This window comes from Pollicipes pollicipes, unplaced genomic scaffold (genome assembly GCF_011947565.3).
Source record: "Pollicipes pollicipes isolate AB1234 unplaced genomic scaffold, Ppol_2.1 Scaffold_6686;HRSCAF=7923_pilon_pilon_pilon, whole genome shotgun sequence".
Taxonomy (NCBI): Eukaryota; Metazoa; Arthropoda; class Thecostraca; order Pollicipedomorpha; family Pollicipedidae; genus Pollicipes; species Pollicipes pollicipes.
Genome location: NW_023596921.1, coordinates 6,195,795 through 6,213,753, shown reverse-complemented (window position 1 = coordinate 6,213,753; position 17,959 = coordinate 6,195,795). Strand labels below are relative to the sequence as shown.

General features: G+C 51.0%; 1 protein-coding gene across 1 annotated transcript in view; it reads right to left on the bottom strand.

Annotated features, from left to right (window-relative positions):
* Window positions 1–11,637, bottom strand: part of LOC119107536 (spondin-1-like) — a 35,357-nt gene extending 23,720 nt beyond the window's left edge. Inside the window, 1 exon segment of the mRNA XM_037231016.1 lies at window positions 11,416–11,637. Coding sequence (XP_037086911.1) covers window positions 11,416–11,605 — 190 coding nt within the window. The 5' untranslated portion in view covers window positions 11,606–11,637.
* Between the last annotated feature and the right edge of the window lie 6,322 nt (window positions 11,638–17,959).

Sequence of the window (17,959 nt, the reverse complement as noted above, 5' to 3'; positions counted from 1 at the left end):
TGACTCCTGACGACGGCCGGCGAGTCAACTGGCCGAAACGTTGCGTGCAAACTAGCACACGAGGCGAGGACGATAGCTGGCACAAGTTTTCCATCCGTGACCCCTGTCTTGGTGAAATCTGCTGAGATTTTCTTTGAAGTTAAGAAATGGGTCACTTGGGCCATTATTTAGAGGGGGCATGGCCCGGTTGGGTCCCCTTAGATCCGCTTCTGTACCCAGCCGCGTCGTATTTTTCATTCAAGTCGTGTCAGAAGCGATGGTATGCTGCACATATCGTGATACATTAAGTGTGTAATTGGTGCATAACACGACAGCGGGGTTCAGCTGGTCTCGAGCTACACTAAAGCAAAGTTCGAGCAATGCCTGCCGTTTATCCACTCCAAAACACGAGGTTGTAAAATGCACTTAGAAATATTTAGGTATTGATCGCTTCAGTCGACGCTGCAGGGCGCATGGACTATAGCGGTCATTTAGCACCCACAACTCTCTGCACCGGACCAGACTATTAGACGGAAGTTCGATGACCGGGGCTGGCGGTTTCAGTGTTGCAATGTTTTGCGAGAGCATGTTTGCAATGCAATGCTTTGTGAACGGCATAGCCAAACTAGTCTGCATGATATACTTAGTGTTGGGAAGTACATGTTCTGCACATACTGCAAAAACTTTCGGCGTCTGCTTGTGTGAGGTGGAGCTTACATTTCTTCCTTGATGACATCATTGCGCGACAAAACACGTAAAATATCTCTAGTATACATATATATATAATATATATATATATATATATATATATATATATATATATATATATATATATATATATATACATATATGTGACATGTGTGTGTGTGGTGGTGTGTGTGTGTGTGTGTGTGTGTGTGTATGTGTCTGTGTGTGTGCGTGTGCGTGTGCGTGTGCGTGTGTGTGTGCGTGTGCGTGTGCGTGTGCGTGTGCGTGTGTGTGTGTGTGTGTGTGTGTGTGTGTGTGTGTGTGTGTGTGTGTGTGTGTGTGTGTGTGTGTGTGTGTGTGTATGTGTGTGTGTGTGTGTTTGTGTGTGTGTGTGTGTGTGTGTGTGTGTGTTCAACCTCAGTACAACACCCACAGAAAACCGGCGCTCGAAAACAAGCGCAGGCGCCAGCGGTCGCGAAGGTTCAACGACAGGCACTAAGACCTTAAATCTGAAGGAAAGAAGGGCCATAGCGATGGGTTGATGAAATCTAATTCTTAAATTTCTTGCCGCAGATCCTTGAAAGCAAACGTTCCGAGCGGGAAGACTCAGTGCCTGAGCACATTCTGGCAAAGCTGCCCGCCCGACGGTTGCAGCAGGCTGCAGCTGCTGCAATCCTGTTCCCATTACCAAGGAGTTAAAAGGTGCATTTAACCGGGGCTCAGAGCTTCCAGTCCAGCAAACAAGCAAAAGGTGTTCCTGACTGATCTGCTTTCCAAAGGGGCGTCAGCAGTTCTAATACAGGTTTGGCAACCATATCTACGAAGGTGTACGTTGTAGTATGCGTTGCATGGCTTTGAAAGCATGGCTGACACGTCCTCATCATAAAAGCCGTTGCACGACGCTGATTGGTGCGAACATCGCGGCTGCAGCGGCCGCAAGCGTCGTGAATAGAGCCACATCCTGGGAGAACGGTGGTGATTGGCGGAGAAAATAATACTGGGATTCGTGAACAATGGTCGGATGACGCCCGAATAGGCGAAGAAAATAATACTGGGATTCGTGAACAATGGTCGGATGACGCCCGGATAGGCGAAGCGCTAACCAAAAGATACCACAAAGATGCAGCCCATTGGCACATCAAGGACACCTCGTGGCAGTTTTGTAAGCTATAGTGCGAGCACTCGCCATATATCTGTGTTTTGCATCGTTGTCGTCACCCCCAGCCAGCTGGGTGACAGAACACGGAGCGAAGGCACGGCAGCCGGTGACATAAAACCAGTCACGCAGCCAGAGCCATGGCAAGGGGGAGGCCTAGGGTTGTCAAAGGACCCCCTGATAGCGAACAGAACCCCTCCAACAATCACCGAATATGGCCTATCTGTTAGTGAGGGCATGCTTTTCACTGGTGCTTTTCATTTTTTGCCGTCTAAAGCTGGAGTATAAGCCAGAAGGTACCGCGAGATAAATTCTGACTAAATCTTATGGTCAATATACTCAAAAATCATGCGTTTAACGATTGCAGGCAGCAAATGCAGGCAGCTATCCATTTCACACTAGTCCATAAGTCCATAAGAGTCCATAGCCCTAAGCCGATAGAGCTCACAAGCTTCGCCATAATTTTTATCTGGGCTCTACAGAGATGTTAGGGGCCCATCGAATGTAAATTGTAGCTGAAAATAAGCCGACGAGGTGTATTAACTTGGCCAAGCCATAGCTGTCTGGGCGCTCGCAAGTTTTAGTGACAAAAACCTCGGCACCACGCGTTGCAGTCTCCATAGGCCACGCAGCGTCGGTCTCCTGGCTTCCGCTAAATTGTGGCCAACGGGTGGATGAAAATGATGACGCATTTGAAAGAGGTACCTTTGAATGTTTTGGGGCATCACATCGCACATTTAGTAGGTAGTCCAGGCGTATATTTCACCCGTGCAGTTTTTAGGTTGGTGTTAAGAAATGATTGGCATTTACGGATGTGGCGAAGTGGTGCTGGGTAGAATCTGGTGCTGGTTCTGGAAGGGCAGAGGAAGAACCTCTATTTTTTGTGTTACTGTAGGTCTTCATTTATTTAGAGAACAGCATCGAAGTTGTAGAAAAAAGATGCGCCCTGTCTTATCTTTGAACGATCCAAATTAATTTTGAAAGACGTTCGGAGCCATTATCTCACGACGGTCGCTCTCGCGCAGGGCGAGTGGTATCACTTGCAGTGGCCGACGCCGTTCAGGTTTCACAGAAATTGCAACCCAGACCATCGCTTTTCTTGCTCCCGAGATTTAGGGGCGCATAGGTTCAAACCTTATGATGTAATTTGTTTCAGTAATCGATTCTGCAAAAGTATGAACATTCCCAGGCCAACATGGGATGACTTTGTTCGTTTGTAAACTCATTTTGACCCAGCCTTTTCAATACTAATGAGACCTCTTCTTTCCAGGCAAGGGGGTCCTCGAGTAGAACACTAGGGAGCACATTAGTGCTCCCAGTCAGGAGCTGAAGAGACATTCCGTTCTACTGCGCTGTGTCTTCCGGTTACTGTTCTGGCAACTACGGGGTGGGATCGCCTGACCGATGCCCGGAGGGCATCCATCCCATCGTCCCCTCCTACGCGAGGGCGTTGACCCACGCGAACACAGGTGCCTCGGTCGATATGACTTGCGTGAACACACCTTCGATTTCCCGCGCTGAACACGGCGGATCAGAGGGACCGTGACCCCGGATCGATCTGCCCACGGTGACACGATCGATCTGACCCGCGCTGAACACAGTGACCCCGGATCGATCTGACCCGCGCTGAACACAGGTGACCTCGGATCGATCTGACCCGCGCTGAACACAGGTGACCCCGGATCGATTGGCCCGCGCGAACACAGGTGACCCCGGATCGTCGAACGCTGACATGGTCGATCTGGCGCGAACAATGATGGTCGTCTGACCCCGCTGAACACAGTGACCCCGGATCGATTGGTGAACCAGGTGACCCATCGATATGACCCGCGTGGAACACTGACCCAGATCGATCGACCCGCGCTGAACACGGTGACCCGGATGATCTGCCCCGTGACACAGGGACCCCGATCGATATCGCGCTGGAAGGTGCCCCGGATCGATCTGACCGCGCTGAACCAGTGACCCGGATCGTCTGGCTGAACACACCCGGATCATACCGCGCTGGCACAGGACCCCGATTCTGACCCGATGAACAGGTACCCCGATCGATCACCCGCGCTGAACACAGTGACCCCATCGATAAAGGTGTGATGAGTGTCTCATCATATCTGTTAGGTTCCAATATGGACGTAGAGTCCCCTCGACTTAACGGGTTCATTGGAAGTGCTGGTGACCCTGCCGGACGGACCCCTTCCAGTGACATTCATAAATGTTGATGTTCCCTTCATTGCTAGAAAACCCCGACCAAAGTGAGAGGTCCTCCATCATTCGTCCCCCCCCCCCGCCCCCTCGTCGGTGTTGAGCAAATATTTCCCTGACTGACTTGAGGTACCTTATTGACACAGATCATCCTTTTAGGCACTTGACCCCTGATCTATACAGGAGCTCGACACTGTTGCATGGGCCTCGACCAATGCCAATCGCGGGCCCGGCCTTGTTCCTGCTTTGGGAATGGGCCCGAAGGATCCGACACGGAGCCGACTGTTCGGTGTTGATGTCTCTGACCGAAATAGAGGAACACTCGGTCTCGGGGGTCCCCAATCGGTACAAAAACCTTCCACATGACATTTGAGATCACGGCCTTAGGAGTGGGGGTACTAAATGTGACCTGCAGACAGCCCTTCGGGCCGTTCAACCCTCCAATCGGGTCCTCGATCCTTAGTTCCGACGGGCTCTTCATCCCCTCTTCGGACCTCCTCAAGCAGAGCCTGTGACCGAATCGGGACCGATTGGCGGCATATGACCCTCTGTTATGCACTGTGGGCCCCTGACCGACACAGGGGTCCCAACCATTGTTTCAGGTACCCAAACCAATGCACGTTGTAGCCCTGGCCTTGCTCCTGCCTGGAGCAAGGCCGGGGCCCCAGGGTCCGTACTGACAGGGAACCAACTGTTCGGTGCTCGTAGTTTCTGGCCGACCGAGACACCCGCATTGTCTCAGGATGTCCCAAAACGGTGCAAAAGGACCTCCGACTGATATTTTAGGCCCTCATGAGGGCTCTCCAGGCCCTTATGCCCTCCAACCGAGCCCCTTGGTCGGCTCGAGGGCCGCTTGTGAACAACCCTCCCCCCCCCCCCCCGTTAGGCGCAGCGGGCCCCTGACAAATGCAGAGGCCCCGGCCAACGTAAATCACTGGTCCCGATTTTATAGCTGATTGGGAAGTGTGCTCTCAGGCCCACATCGACACGAAGCTCACTGTGTGGTACTGGTGGTGCCTGACCGACATTTCGGCCCATATCGACTCAGGGGGTCCCCGATCGGCGCAAAAGGCCCTCTTACTGACATTTAAGGGCCCGTCCCTGCAAGCTGGAGCCCCTGAATAAGACCCGACTGGCACTTCATGTGCTTAAGCCCTCCAATCGGGTCCTGGATCGTCGGTGCCGGTGGGTCCTCCGGGCTCTTCGGGCCTCCTCAAACGTTGCCTCTGGCCGACCACGGCCCCTTGCCAACACAGGGCCCCATGCTAGGCGCTGTTGGGCCCCTGACAGACGCTGGGGCCCCGAGCAATATAAATCGCTGGCTCCTGCTTTGTCCTTGCTTGGAGAATGGGTCCTCAGGCCTATGCCGACGCAGAGCTGACTGTGCGTAATTGGTGGTGTCTGACCGACACATAGTTCCTTATCGACTCAGGGGGCCAGTGATCAGCTCACAAGGCCCTCTGAATGGCATAGAAGTTCCTGGCCCTGCGGGCCGGACCCCTCAATGCAACCCTCGGTCAACCTTTCGGGCCTTCAGACCCTCGAATCGGGTCGTTAATCGTAGGCTCCGAGGGACCAGAAGGGCCGCTCACAACCTGAGGGGGGGGGGGGGAGCACGTTTATCTGTAGCGGATAATGGTGTGAGTTGTATCATGTCCAAGTAGTATCAGGGTGATTTATTTCAAATTCCTGCGATGGATGGCAGGCTTGAGTCACTCAGCTGACGCACAGCAGCTTACTCTATCTGTTAGTGTACTTTCGACCGCATACCTGCGCGTACGCGTGTCGCATGAGCAGCACAGGCATGCTTTTTGCATTTCGTTGAAAACTGTAGTGATCGGTGCGAATGTGTGTTTGAGGGCTTACGGAATGATAGCCAACCTGAATGCTATACTGGATGGTGGGGAAGAGCGACAGTCGTTTCTACCGCAAAACATTTGACGTCTGCTTCCTGAGGATCTCGAGGAGGCGCCAACTTTCGTCCGAGATGTCGGGCGGTACATGGTGTATCAGCTGTGCATGGGGCATGTTGTATCAGGGATTAGATGCACCGACGACATGTCATTGGCTGACTTACTGTCAATGACTGACCGGCATGACGGCCGTTACTTACTGTGATCCAGAAAACAAGCCAGCAGTTACATTACGTGTGTAGACCATTATTTCTACATAAACAACCGAAACCAAGATGGCAGTAGTCGCAAAACAAACACGATAAAAGTGTAGATAAGATGGTAGTAATGAAGTAGCTAAGCAAAAGTGGCTAAGCAGAGGTACTAAGCCATTTCTGCTATTGATTCGATAAAGGCATATCGCCGAAATATCAGCCCATTTATATCGCCATTCTCTTGGGTTTTCTCCGAGAAACAAGGATATCACTACTGTCGTATCTGTGAGAATAATGTTCCTCGCAAAAGCACTGAACAATTGATACGAATGGCAAAAATGTGTCATGTCACAATCCTAACAAATTACGAAATACCATACCCGGGTGCATTTCGTCTGCACGTTGCTACGCACCCAGATTGCTTGCGATGCGAGTTATTCTATGACAAAAATAACATAACCATAACTTTCCCCAGCATGTGATATCATTTACCTCCGAATGGGGCATGTTGTCTCATTTGAAAGTAGGCCATTCAGAAGTCACATACTAAAGACAAAAAACAAAAAAACAACAAAAAAAAACGAAGACCTGCTCCCCAAAACCTTTTCGCCACACATGAGGCTGAATGTTATAAATGTCTTCGGATGCGCGACAAATTTGCACCGTGCACATCTTTTTCGAAAACGTCCTATGGCGCTCTGCTTTTTGCTATCTAGTTCTGAAAAGAAGCTACAAAGCGAAACATCGGTATTAATCTCTGTTTCGACCTTATTTCAATAGCATGGGCACGATCTCTTTGATCTAGCTCACGGTGAAAGCCAGCTGCATTTGTGTCATTTTCGCACAGTTTTAGTGCAGTTGGCATTCAATTTCAAAGCTTGCCCGATATCATACTTGGGACCCACCCAAGATCCGATGGTAGATTCACACCGAGCATCTACCTCCAAGTTTTGCCGCGAGATGAAATCGCCTTGGATTTTATTACAGGCAGTCAAATTCCGTCAGATCAGACCATAGCTGGTCCGTTATATGTCAGGAAATTCTGAGCAAAGTGACATCACTGGATGTCCTGGTTTTCTTGTCATCTCCGTGACCTAAATCGTTTTGTCATTGTGAACGGCTCTTATGCTTGAAATAATCGGCTTACAGTATACCAGTGGTCGCCTTCCGTTTGAACAACGATATTGAGCAAGTATTTGTACACCTACATTCAGTTATATGAAAGCCTGGTGTCAGGTGACAGTTCCTACCCGAAGTCACAGCTGAACGGTTCAGATCATTACATTATTGCATTGTTCAACGTAAAAGACCATTACCCACAATGCCGGAGAGCTGAGAGCCCAAGGCGTTTCATGTTGATACCATTTAACTTGCTTTACGGCCTCGCGTTGTTATGACATCGAGTCTAAGGCGAAGCGATCGCGCGACGATAAAATAATGTCACGATTATTATGTAGTTTCCGTCATTTTGTCGGCAGGACAGAAATGTGATACATGGCATGGTATTCTGCAGCCTAATGCAAGGTGTAGGCATTCGACAAGCAAAAGTATCGAGTACAGTGCTTGCAGCATTTGACGTTTTTTGGAAATGGTGGACTGTAAACGTCTTAAGATGACAGAGCGTTCTTGATTGTTGGAAAACACTGAGCACAGAGTCCGAACCAATTTACTAATTTCTTGGCATTACCGTGGCAAAGCCTCATTGTCCCCATTTGAGTTAGGGTGATAGGGAACCGCCCCCAGCCATTGTCGAGTCCACCCTCCTGCACCCCCCCCCCCCCTCCCTCCCTCCTCTTCCCGCGCCTACTGTGCGCACCAATCCAACGGCCGCCGGTATGTTGCAAGTTGCAGTCGGACCTACCGAATCCACACATTTCAGTTTTCTGTCAGCATGAGTTTGTCGTAGGATCACACAATGCGTAAAATGAGGGTGCTACAGTATGCGGCCAAGATTGCATAACTCAGTGTGCTTTCTCCCACCAGCTTTGATATCGCTACCTACCAGCTATCAGGTACTTGCCACTTAAGACCACTTTCCTGCACGGGCTGATAGGGTGGTCAGGTGTTGTTTAGGTATTTAGACAGTCCAGAATCAAGGCCGGAACGCCCAGAACTAAGCATCTGTAGCAAGCGTGACAATATGCTGTCTTTTGGGAAGAACCACGGAGTCCGATAAGTTTATATTGATGCCTCCAAAACTGATTTCTCCGAACGCTAAGTGCCCATTTTAGCAACGGAAATGGCAGTATTTTTGAAAAATAATGACAGCAATAGACATCAGGCCAAGGAGCATAACACAACAAAGAAAGCTTAAAATTGATGTCAATCACTATAAAATAGATCAAATGAGTTGAAAAATAGATAGGTGATGAGCTTTCAAGCCCTCATCTCCGCCACCCTTTCCCCCACCCCTCCCCATATTAGTTTACAAAATGATGTACCTGCTCGCCACCACGCTTTACAAGAATTCTTTAAAAAAAGAGGGATCAGTGCCCCACGCCGTTTAGTTTCGACACTGGTAGTATAACTACATGGGTGTTTGGGGTGAGGTACCGACAGCTAAATGGTCCACGGCGCTGTTATGCTAATGAAAGGGCAGCAAACTAACACTGGTACGGTTTCCACCAGATGTTGTAAGCCGGCAGTGAGCTCAGACGTCTACTACAGCAGGCTGCCCCAGAATATCACTTTTTGGAAACGTATGGGTGTTTAGGGCTCGTCTAGTTTTCCGGTTTAAGTTGAGTTCAGTGGTGTACTTCTTGTCAAAATTTATGCATGCTTTGGGGGTGTGCAAAAAGCATAAACGTCGGTAGTTTCAAGCTATGTCGTTCTGAGTGGGCCAGTGCGACGTTGTAAAAATAAACGTAGACATCAACTTGAGCGCTTGAAACAAAACCGTTGGCGCTCTCTTACATGCATATCCCATATTCAGTCAACGCATCTACCTGGTGGGTCAGTTGAGCAAAATGGAAGGAAATGAGACTGGGGAAGGAGCACAAATGCTTGAAAACGAAAAGGTCTGAAACATCGTCGAAATGGGCATGAAACGAATCCTCGAGACCAAAGTGACTAGATGGTGCGTGTATGTAACTGCGACGTGAGTTCATGAAGTCCCTTTCCACACCATCTGACCTTACCATGACCTTTCCGTTCTCTGTTCGAGCTCGACCAGTAGACAAGAAATATTGAGCTGTGAGAAGTAAAGTTCTGCGTACGAAACACACTGGCACGTTACATTGTTTCCACGTCAAATAACTGTAAGAAACGCACATGACACATCTGTCTGTTGTAACACATCGAAGTGCGCCCGGAGTACGCTGATTAAAAGCGCTGATCTTCTACGAGTGGGATTTTACCTCTTGCAGAAGTCACTGCGACTGATCCCTGCCACCGGCCTGCCAGGGCGCGCAAGGATCTCAACGATTGTCACAATTCCCTGCGGTGAGTTGTTTGTAACGTTTGCACACCTGCGCTGCTGGCTACCCATTCAGTGGCTGGCTTACTTAGCCGCCGGCTGGTACCGGTCGGAATGAGTGGCAGAACCAGATGCGACAACTCATCTACCAATTCCAACAATGCCTGCCCCGAGTTAACAAATGGTGCAGCTGCTTTAAAATCACTCGCAACCAGCAGAGGCGACAGCGTGAACGTCATTGCTGCGTTTTCATTACCGTTGCGTTACCCGAAACCAGACCGACTTCGGCCGCCACGGGCTTCAAATGGAGATGCATCACGGCCAACGCTGCAGTGACCACGAGTTTGTCAACTGTCCGCTTCATCAGCTTTCCGATAATGCAGCAGTTCTGGCACGGCTTCAGAGCATTCATAAGTTATAGGGTGGTCAGCGGACACCGGTGCGGACTGTCACGCGGGTACCTGTCTGCTGACGCCTCCAGCGGAATCCAGAAGCTGTGCACTTCTGGACAGCGAACAAGCCCATGGTCGGAGCAGCGTTGGCAGTCACGTGAGGCCACGCGGTCTGTTGGAGACCTCAAAAGGTCTTGTTTCGTGTGGTTTCAGGTGGCGTCCAGCAAAAATGAGAAGACAGTAAATTGTCATATCTGGGAGATAAGTGCTTGGCTGATATTCCAGCTCCTTCAGGGTGATGCAAGCCGGTGGCTAAGCAATCCAGCCCAGCAATGGTGAGTCAAAGACGCCTATCCCTTCTTAATTGATTTTGAGTGGTGTGCAAAATTTCGTAATGATGTTGCAGAGAAGGATGTGTCAGTGATTAAGACTTTCACAGGCGCTGTAGACGGCGAAAGGGATCAGCTGTAGTGGCTTCTGCTGGAGCAGGAAGCACGCGGGAAGAAAATCAGCACTTTCAATAGGTGTGTACCGGAACTATCTCGACGTCTAACGACGTGCATTGTGTGTTCATATAATTCTCAGTTGATGAACTAATGATGTGACGTAAAGGTCTGTCTGGTATATAAAATTGCATTTCTCGTGGCTTGGCACTTTCGTTCCTTTTGGTCGAGGTCAAACCGAGGATGAGGTGAGGTCACATCGGGTGAGAGGTCAAATACACTTTCATCACATTTGTATACTCGCCATTGGGCCACTTTCGCTGCAAGGGTTTGTTTGACACCCATCTAAACGGATTTTCAAACATTTACGCTTAAAGCATTGCCGCCTCCCCTCCCCCTAATTCCGAATCCCTTTGGTCAAATAACACACCTGCTCGACGAGATGATCAAAACGCAGAATCGTCATGGCAAGAAAGCGCCAAAGGCTTTGTTCGAGCGTCCAACCCGATTCTGATGTCCATTTTTATAACTCCTCTCTGTGGGCGAAATGACCGAAAACTACGCATTGTCAAGCACTTGGTGTGCACTTTGATAATCATGAATGCCTTGATCCAAAGAACCACACCAGTCCTGAGCACCTACACTCTTCCAAAAGGTGCTACTCTGGAACACTCTTACTACCGCGCGTCGATAACGAACGAAATAAAAACCACCGCGGTGGGAGAGGGGGAGGGGACGGGGCGGATGGCGCCAGAGAGACCACAGACGAACAGCGGCTGCGGCTTCTTATCGTGGCGGTTTTTGGGCGACCAGACCAAGAGCATGTTTCGCTGGTGTCGGTCCACGTTTAGGCCCATTTTACTCGCCTGATGCTCAGCTCCGGCGGCGGGCGACTGCGCTGGACGGGGATAGTAAGGTGTCAGACGCGCCCACCACCAGCCGGTGAGCGGCAGCGTGCGATGGCCTCAGAGCTGGCGTGTCCGCCAAGCCCGACGCCGGTCAGCGAGACGTCGCTCCCCGGCGGCGACACTCACCGGTGTAGATGTTGCCGGGCGTGTAGGTGTCGGGGTTGCCGCTGATCTTGACGCGGAAGCCGCCGCCGCCGGCCGACTTGGCCGTGTTACGGTCGGGCGGCTCGCGCTGGCAGCGCTGGCCGCTGGCCGAGCGCGGGGCCAGCAGCGTCAGCGCCAGCACCAGCAGCGTCGGTTGCAGCCTCGCCCTCATGGTTCGCGCCCGCCGCGCACTGTACTGGGGCCGCCCGCCGCGCCGTCCAGTCGCCGCCGCCGCGGCCCGACAGTCCAAATAAACGGACGGCTATCGGCCGTCGGGCGGCCTGAGCACAAACAAGCGACCGCGCAGCCGGCCACATCCTGGCCCAGACCGCGCAGGCCGTCGCTGGCTGCCGCTCGAGGACGCGTCAGAGATCAGCAGGCTGCACCGCTCGGCCGCCCGCCGAGCCGCCACAGACCTCGCCGCCGCGGTGACAAAACTAGTCCAGCGCTGCGGGTGGGCGCGGTCGGCCTTATCACGCCGAGATTGCCTCGTGACATCATGAATCGTAGCAAATTTAACTATCTATACATACACATACGCACACACACACGCACATATATACATATATATGTATATATACATATATATATATATATATATATATATATATATATATATATATATATATACTCAAATTATCTTCAACTCCACATGCCCACTAATAACATTTTGACTTATAACTATGACTTACAGCTATAACTGATTTCGGATTTAACTTGTGGTTTAGAATGTTCTGTCGAGTATTCTCTTAACTGCATTCTCTTAGCCTTCATCAGTCGTGCGGTAACTGATTGTCGCAATGTGTCGCGAAGTCGTAGCGTTCCTGCCATACTGGTTCGGCCTGAGTTCATTTAACGCTGCTAAAGTCCGGCGGCACCGGGTTGTCTCGGGCGCAGGGAAGTTTCTAGACTGCGCAGGAAACAGACATCGGGCTGCTTGTCTCCGCGCCCTCGGTCTTCTCGGCCGCATGTGACGGTGGCCTGTGAGACTGCTGGAAAGCCCAAGATGATGCCGTGGCGTTCTGTGAGCTTCTCTGGCAATCCGAAGCGTTATAAACGTCTCACAATCACCACCGCTCGGGCGGCCTGACGGTGACTCCCCTCCCCCCCCCCCCCCAATTCCTCCTCTAATTTCTATATCCGTCGTGACCAATGCAATGTTGACTACGTTTGTGACCATCACTGCACTCCACTCAGTCCGCCGCGCAGATGACTTGGAGGCATTTCCGGATTTCCAGCCGGCCGCAGCTGGCGCATGTTTACAAACCTGTGTGGGGTCTATGCTGTGGCGGGCTACGGTCGGAGCAGACTCAGCCAACGTCTGCATGGTCGACGACCGCCGGCTCCCGTCTGCTAGGGCTTGCACAGCGGAGTGGGCCGATTTCGTCACCACCTGCACGACGAGACGGCAGACTAAACAGTTGGGCTCGACCATCGTGTACAAACGACTGGCCCCCGACTGTTTGCCGCCTGCCTCTCCTCTCGTTCGCGGCACTGCCCAAGACTTGCTGAACAGCTGAAGCGATTGTGACTTCTGATTTGTGATGGTGGAATGTTATGCCAAGGTGGCAGCAGCGATATCACCGTATCGCCTTCCAACCGACCCTTTTCTGAATACGTTAGTTATAGACGTGGGGCGTAGAACGAAACAGTCGCCAACAGCGAATGCACCGACAACTGAAAAATCGCACGTGTGTCGGTTGAAGGGAGTACGCTAACTAATCAACGTTAACATTTGGTTAGTCACCCGGTGGTCTGCTATCCAAAACATGGTAATATTTATGAGCCTGCAGTCAAGGCTTAGAACTTATTAGTCTGCAGCTCTGTGACGCTTGGTGACGCAATGAGTGGCGACTCAATTGTAAATTCTTTCGGTCTATCGATAAGGTCGGTGTGGTGGTGGTAGCGCCAAAGTGGATGTGGGATAACTTGAACCCAAGAACCCAAACCAACGTGATAGGCTCCTGAACGAGAGTGCCCCAGCAGGCTGACATAAAGGACCTCAGCTAGAGCATATGGCCCTTTGAGCAAAGGGGCCATTGTGCGGGTGCACACCCGAGACCAGTGTGCGTGAATAAATGCCACTCCAAGCAAGTTGAAAGAACCTTAGTCTGGTATGAAGGGCCCTGATTAAATGAGTGTACCCCGGCATATGGGGCCCCAACAAAAGCGTATAGAGCCTTTTAAGCGGATGGGAAGAATCGGTGGAGGGCCGCTGATCGATCAAGAGTGCCCAGGCATGTTAGCACGTAGTACCTCAACGGCAGCATAGGGTCCTGGAAGAAAAATTCAAAGACATCAAGGACAACGTGGAAGGCTACTTAGCGATCAGATTGACCGAGCAAGTGGAGATATAGGGCCCCGACAGCAGCGTAACGCCTCTGGGCAGTGCAGTGGGCCTCAAAATATCCCCCCATCACAACCCTTTCCGACAAGTGCATCCAAGAAGGTGAACGAATGGGGCCCCTACAAGAGCATGAGCCCTCCATTTCAACAATAAATACCAACGGCACAATGTGTTGGGCCCTCAAACGATCGAGTGCACCCGAGCAGATAAACAGATCAGGATCCCGGCAAGAGTGTGGGACCCTCCATTGAAATAGGAAATTCCCAAGACCCAGTAAAGATGGCCCCCGAGCGATCGAGCGTATCTGAGCAGTTTATCAGAAGGGGCCCCGAAAATATCGTAGAACTCTCCATTCAAGTTAGAAGTACCCAAGACCAATGGTGTTTTCGGCCGGCAGATAATCTCGGCAAATTATGAGAAATGTTAGAAAATTTTCCGGAACTGCGTTCAGCACTGCTGGCACGGAAAATTATCATAGACAACTTTCCGTAGCGAGGGAGGATCCCGGAGAATGTTCAGAGACTAACGCACGGGAGACTAGCCTGGGGAATAATTTTCGGACCGGCCGAGTGTAAAGAGAGAATCTTCGGAGATGATTATCGGAGAGGTAATTATTTGTTGAGTGATTTTCCCTGGACCGAACGCGCCCCCATTGTGGAGGCCCCCCCCCCTGAAGTTCGAGTGTAACCGAGTGGGCTATCATATGACCCCCAACAGGAGCGTGGGGCCCTATATTCAGATGCCAATATCCAATATGCTGGGCCCCGAACAATTCATGGTGCCTGAGAAGGCGTACAGATAGGGCTCTTTACAAGAGCATAGGGCAACTCAAATAAGAAATTCTCCCAACACAATGTGGAGAGCCCCCGAACAATCGAGTGGGCCAGAGCAGGTTAACAGATAGGGCCCCCAACAATGGCGTAGGGCTCTTCATTCAAATAGAAAGTGCCCAGAACCCAACGTTGAGTGACCCCAAGCGATCGAGCGTGCTCGAACAGGCATCAGATGCGGCCCCCGACAAGAACGTAGGGCTCTACGTTCAAATAAGGAGTACCTTAAACCCAGTGTGGAGGCGCCCCAAAGTTGAAACGTACACAAGCAGGCTATCAGATGGCCATCGATAAGAGCCTTAGGCCCTCATGCCATGCCACCTATTTTGTACGAATCGTTCCATATGTATGGCTTAATGTTTGACTGAGTCAATAGGTTACAAGTTACGCGATACAAACGAGGATGCGGCGGTGGAAGACGTGAATACCTTGAGAAAGACCTTTAAGGCAAAATAAAACACTCTTCTTCACATTAGTCAAGTTGAGATACCAGCGCAGTACGGCTCCAGGATGTCATAATGGCCGGCGGCAGGTGGTTTCAGGACGAGGCCGCACTGTATGAAAACATCCTACGCCACATGAACAACCAGAAAGGAGGCAGCTCTAAAGCGCCAGCCAGCGTTCCGTACCACACATTACTCTAAACTGACTGTCGTTTTCCTGGTCTACTTCTATTATCTGAAAATCGACATACACTCGCTATCGGTGCCTCCGGTCTTTTATACAAAACTCTTGAACAACGCAGGATATCAGAGCATCCTGTCCACTTTCTCCGCACTGTTTCAAATGTTCCTACACCTGTGCTGCCAAAGGCGCAGAACCTTTGCGGTAGACGTCTTAAATGACCTAGACGGCATGGGATCATCGTTATCCGGGTTGTTGTGAATACACTTTTGCACACACTTGCATGATTACATCTGTTATGTTCATGCGTCACCCAGTTCCATTGATGGCACAAGGAAATTAGTCGTGCTTTACTGTTAGTCATTATAGCGCAGAAGTTTCATATTGTAATGACGCTTGTTTTCAGAACGATGGTGGTCATCTCCGTAAATCCCACTCAGGCAGCCTCGGTAAAGCCGAGTGGGTGAGTTCTTAACGGCGTGCAGTTCCCGTGGCATTGCGGGCTATGGAGATAATTGTGTGTCGATACATTTCCTTAAAACTGTCAGTTATGATCGCAGTTTGCGCCTCCTGGTTGCCTTCTACGCTGGAATAATGCTGAAACATTCCATGTGTGTAATGCCCTGCTCGCTATTTCGTGCCATTTGCTCCAAAAGGTTCAAATAGCTTTTTTCTTGTTTTCTGTGTTTTTTAACATCACGTAAATTATCAGCTGATATCTACATTGTCTAATGAGGCATAACAAAATGCCTCCTGTTGATATAGTATTCTGCTTGTCAGGCAATGCTGTTTTTCCCCAAATCCTCCACAAAAATTTTGTGGGTGATCAATATTGGCGTCCCATACTGCACTTGCATGTGCAGCACCACCCTTCATAGCTTGTTGTTGCTGGTTAAAGCATAATGATGCCATGGAAACTGTGCTATCAACCAGCATGTGCCACATGATGTGCATACCATCTTGGGATTTTTGTGTGGTTTTGGTATGGTTTTGGTTTTTGGTATGGTCTTGGAATGTGGGTTTTATCTGGTTAGAGTCAGTGTTACCTATCATCCTACTATACTTATCATTTACTGACTGCTCAAAAACTATATCTGGAAATGCTTCTAAACATGGAGTCCATCCCAAGTGAGACCGGGTGTGCAGTTTTAAGCAGGAGACAGGGTGTGCAGTTTTAAGCAGGCGGTGTGCCTGCTGAAGGTGCATGAAAGCCATGTTGGCATGCTGGTCATAGGCCATTGTTGTGACATGCATCTACTATTTTGTGCCCAAAGCTGCACAATGTATTCGTATTGCAGGATAAATTATGAGTTCTAAATCATTTTCTTGGACTTGACCCCTGGAATGTAGTTTTTCATAATATCTGTTTGAAACTTACAATTCCTAGTTGATGTAGTGGTAAAGCTACTGGCACCTGAATCCAAACAGTGATGAGTTTTTACCAGCTGATGTCTAGAACATGGGCCATGACAGTCTTGCACATCACTGTGCTGATACAGTGGGTCTCCCGAGGAACCTGCTGTTTCATGCCTATTGCTGGGACAGGCTTCATGCTTTGGTGTGTCTTTACTGAACCCATAGAAGTGGTGTATTGATTTTGTAGCATTACAGTGCTGTGAATGGTGAAACCTACCTTATATGTGTTTTGCTGATACTATGGTAGTTATGTAGTACCTGCAGTTAAAAGGCCACCTTAATGAATATATATTTTTGTATGGCTAACAAAGTTTTGCACTGGAGAACCATTGTTGCTAAATTTGCTGTCTGACCCTATTTCAGCTCTGCCTCCTTAGTGCTGAAGAATGTGCAAGCATAATTGATACTTAGATCAAAGCCAGGTGTTGCATGTGAAAAATATTCCTGAAGTTATTTTGGGAAGCAATCAAATATATACTGCTTCTGATATTCCCACATTTACAAAATCCCCCTAAAAAATATGTGAATTGCTACAACTCTGAACACTTGGCTCTGATTAACAATGATGTCTGTGTTTTTGGCAGGCCATAGCCACTGAAAACAACCATGTACCCACGCCAGAACTATATGAGTAACTGGAGACAGCCAGGACCATATCCGGGCCCGCCACCACCAGCCTACGGTGGCGGCCCGCCTCCGGGGCCCCCGCCCCACTGCCAGCGTGGACCGTACCCAGGCCCGCCGCCACCGCCGCCCAGCTTCTACCCGTACGGGGGCGGCGCGGGACCGGGCAGCCATCCGCCGCCGGGCCCGCCGCCCTGTGGCCCTCCGCCGCCGGGCGCTGGGTGTGGGCCGCCGTTCTCGGGGCTGCCGCCGCCGCCGCCGCGACCGGGCGCCGGCTGGCCCGCCGGCCCGCCGAGCTTGCGCGGCTGGGACCCGCCGGCCGACCCGGGCCGCGCCTGGCGGCCGCCGGAGGGCGCACGGGAGCCGACCAGGGAGCCGCGCCCCGACTGGCCGCCGGCGAACGGGCCTGGGGGCAGGGCGCCGGGTGAGGGCGCGCGCGAGCGGCGCCCCCCGCAGCGGGGCGCCGGCGAAGCTGATCGGGATTACCGCCGTGACGAGCGTCGCAAGCCGGCGGAGCGCGATGCTCGGCGCGAGGGCTCGCGTTATCCGCGCGAGGACAACTGGACGCCCGGGAGCAGCCGTTCCCGCGAGAGCAGCCGGTCCCGCGAAGGCAGTCACTCGCGCGAGGGTAGCCGGTCCCGTGAGGACGCTCGGCTTCGGGACGAGGCCCGCCGTGCGCGTGAGG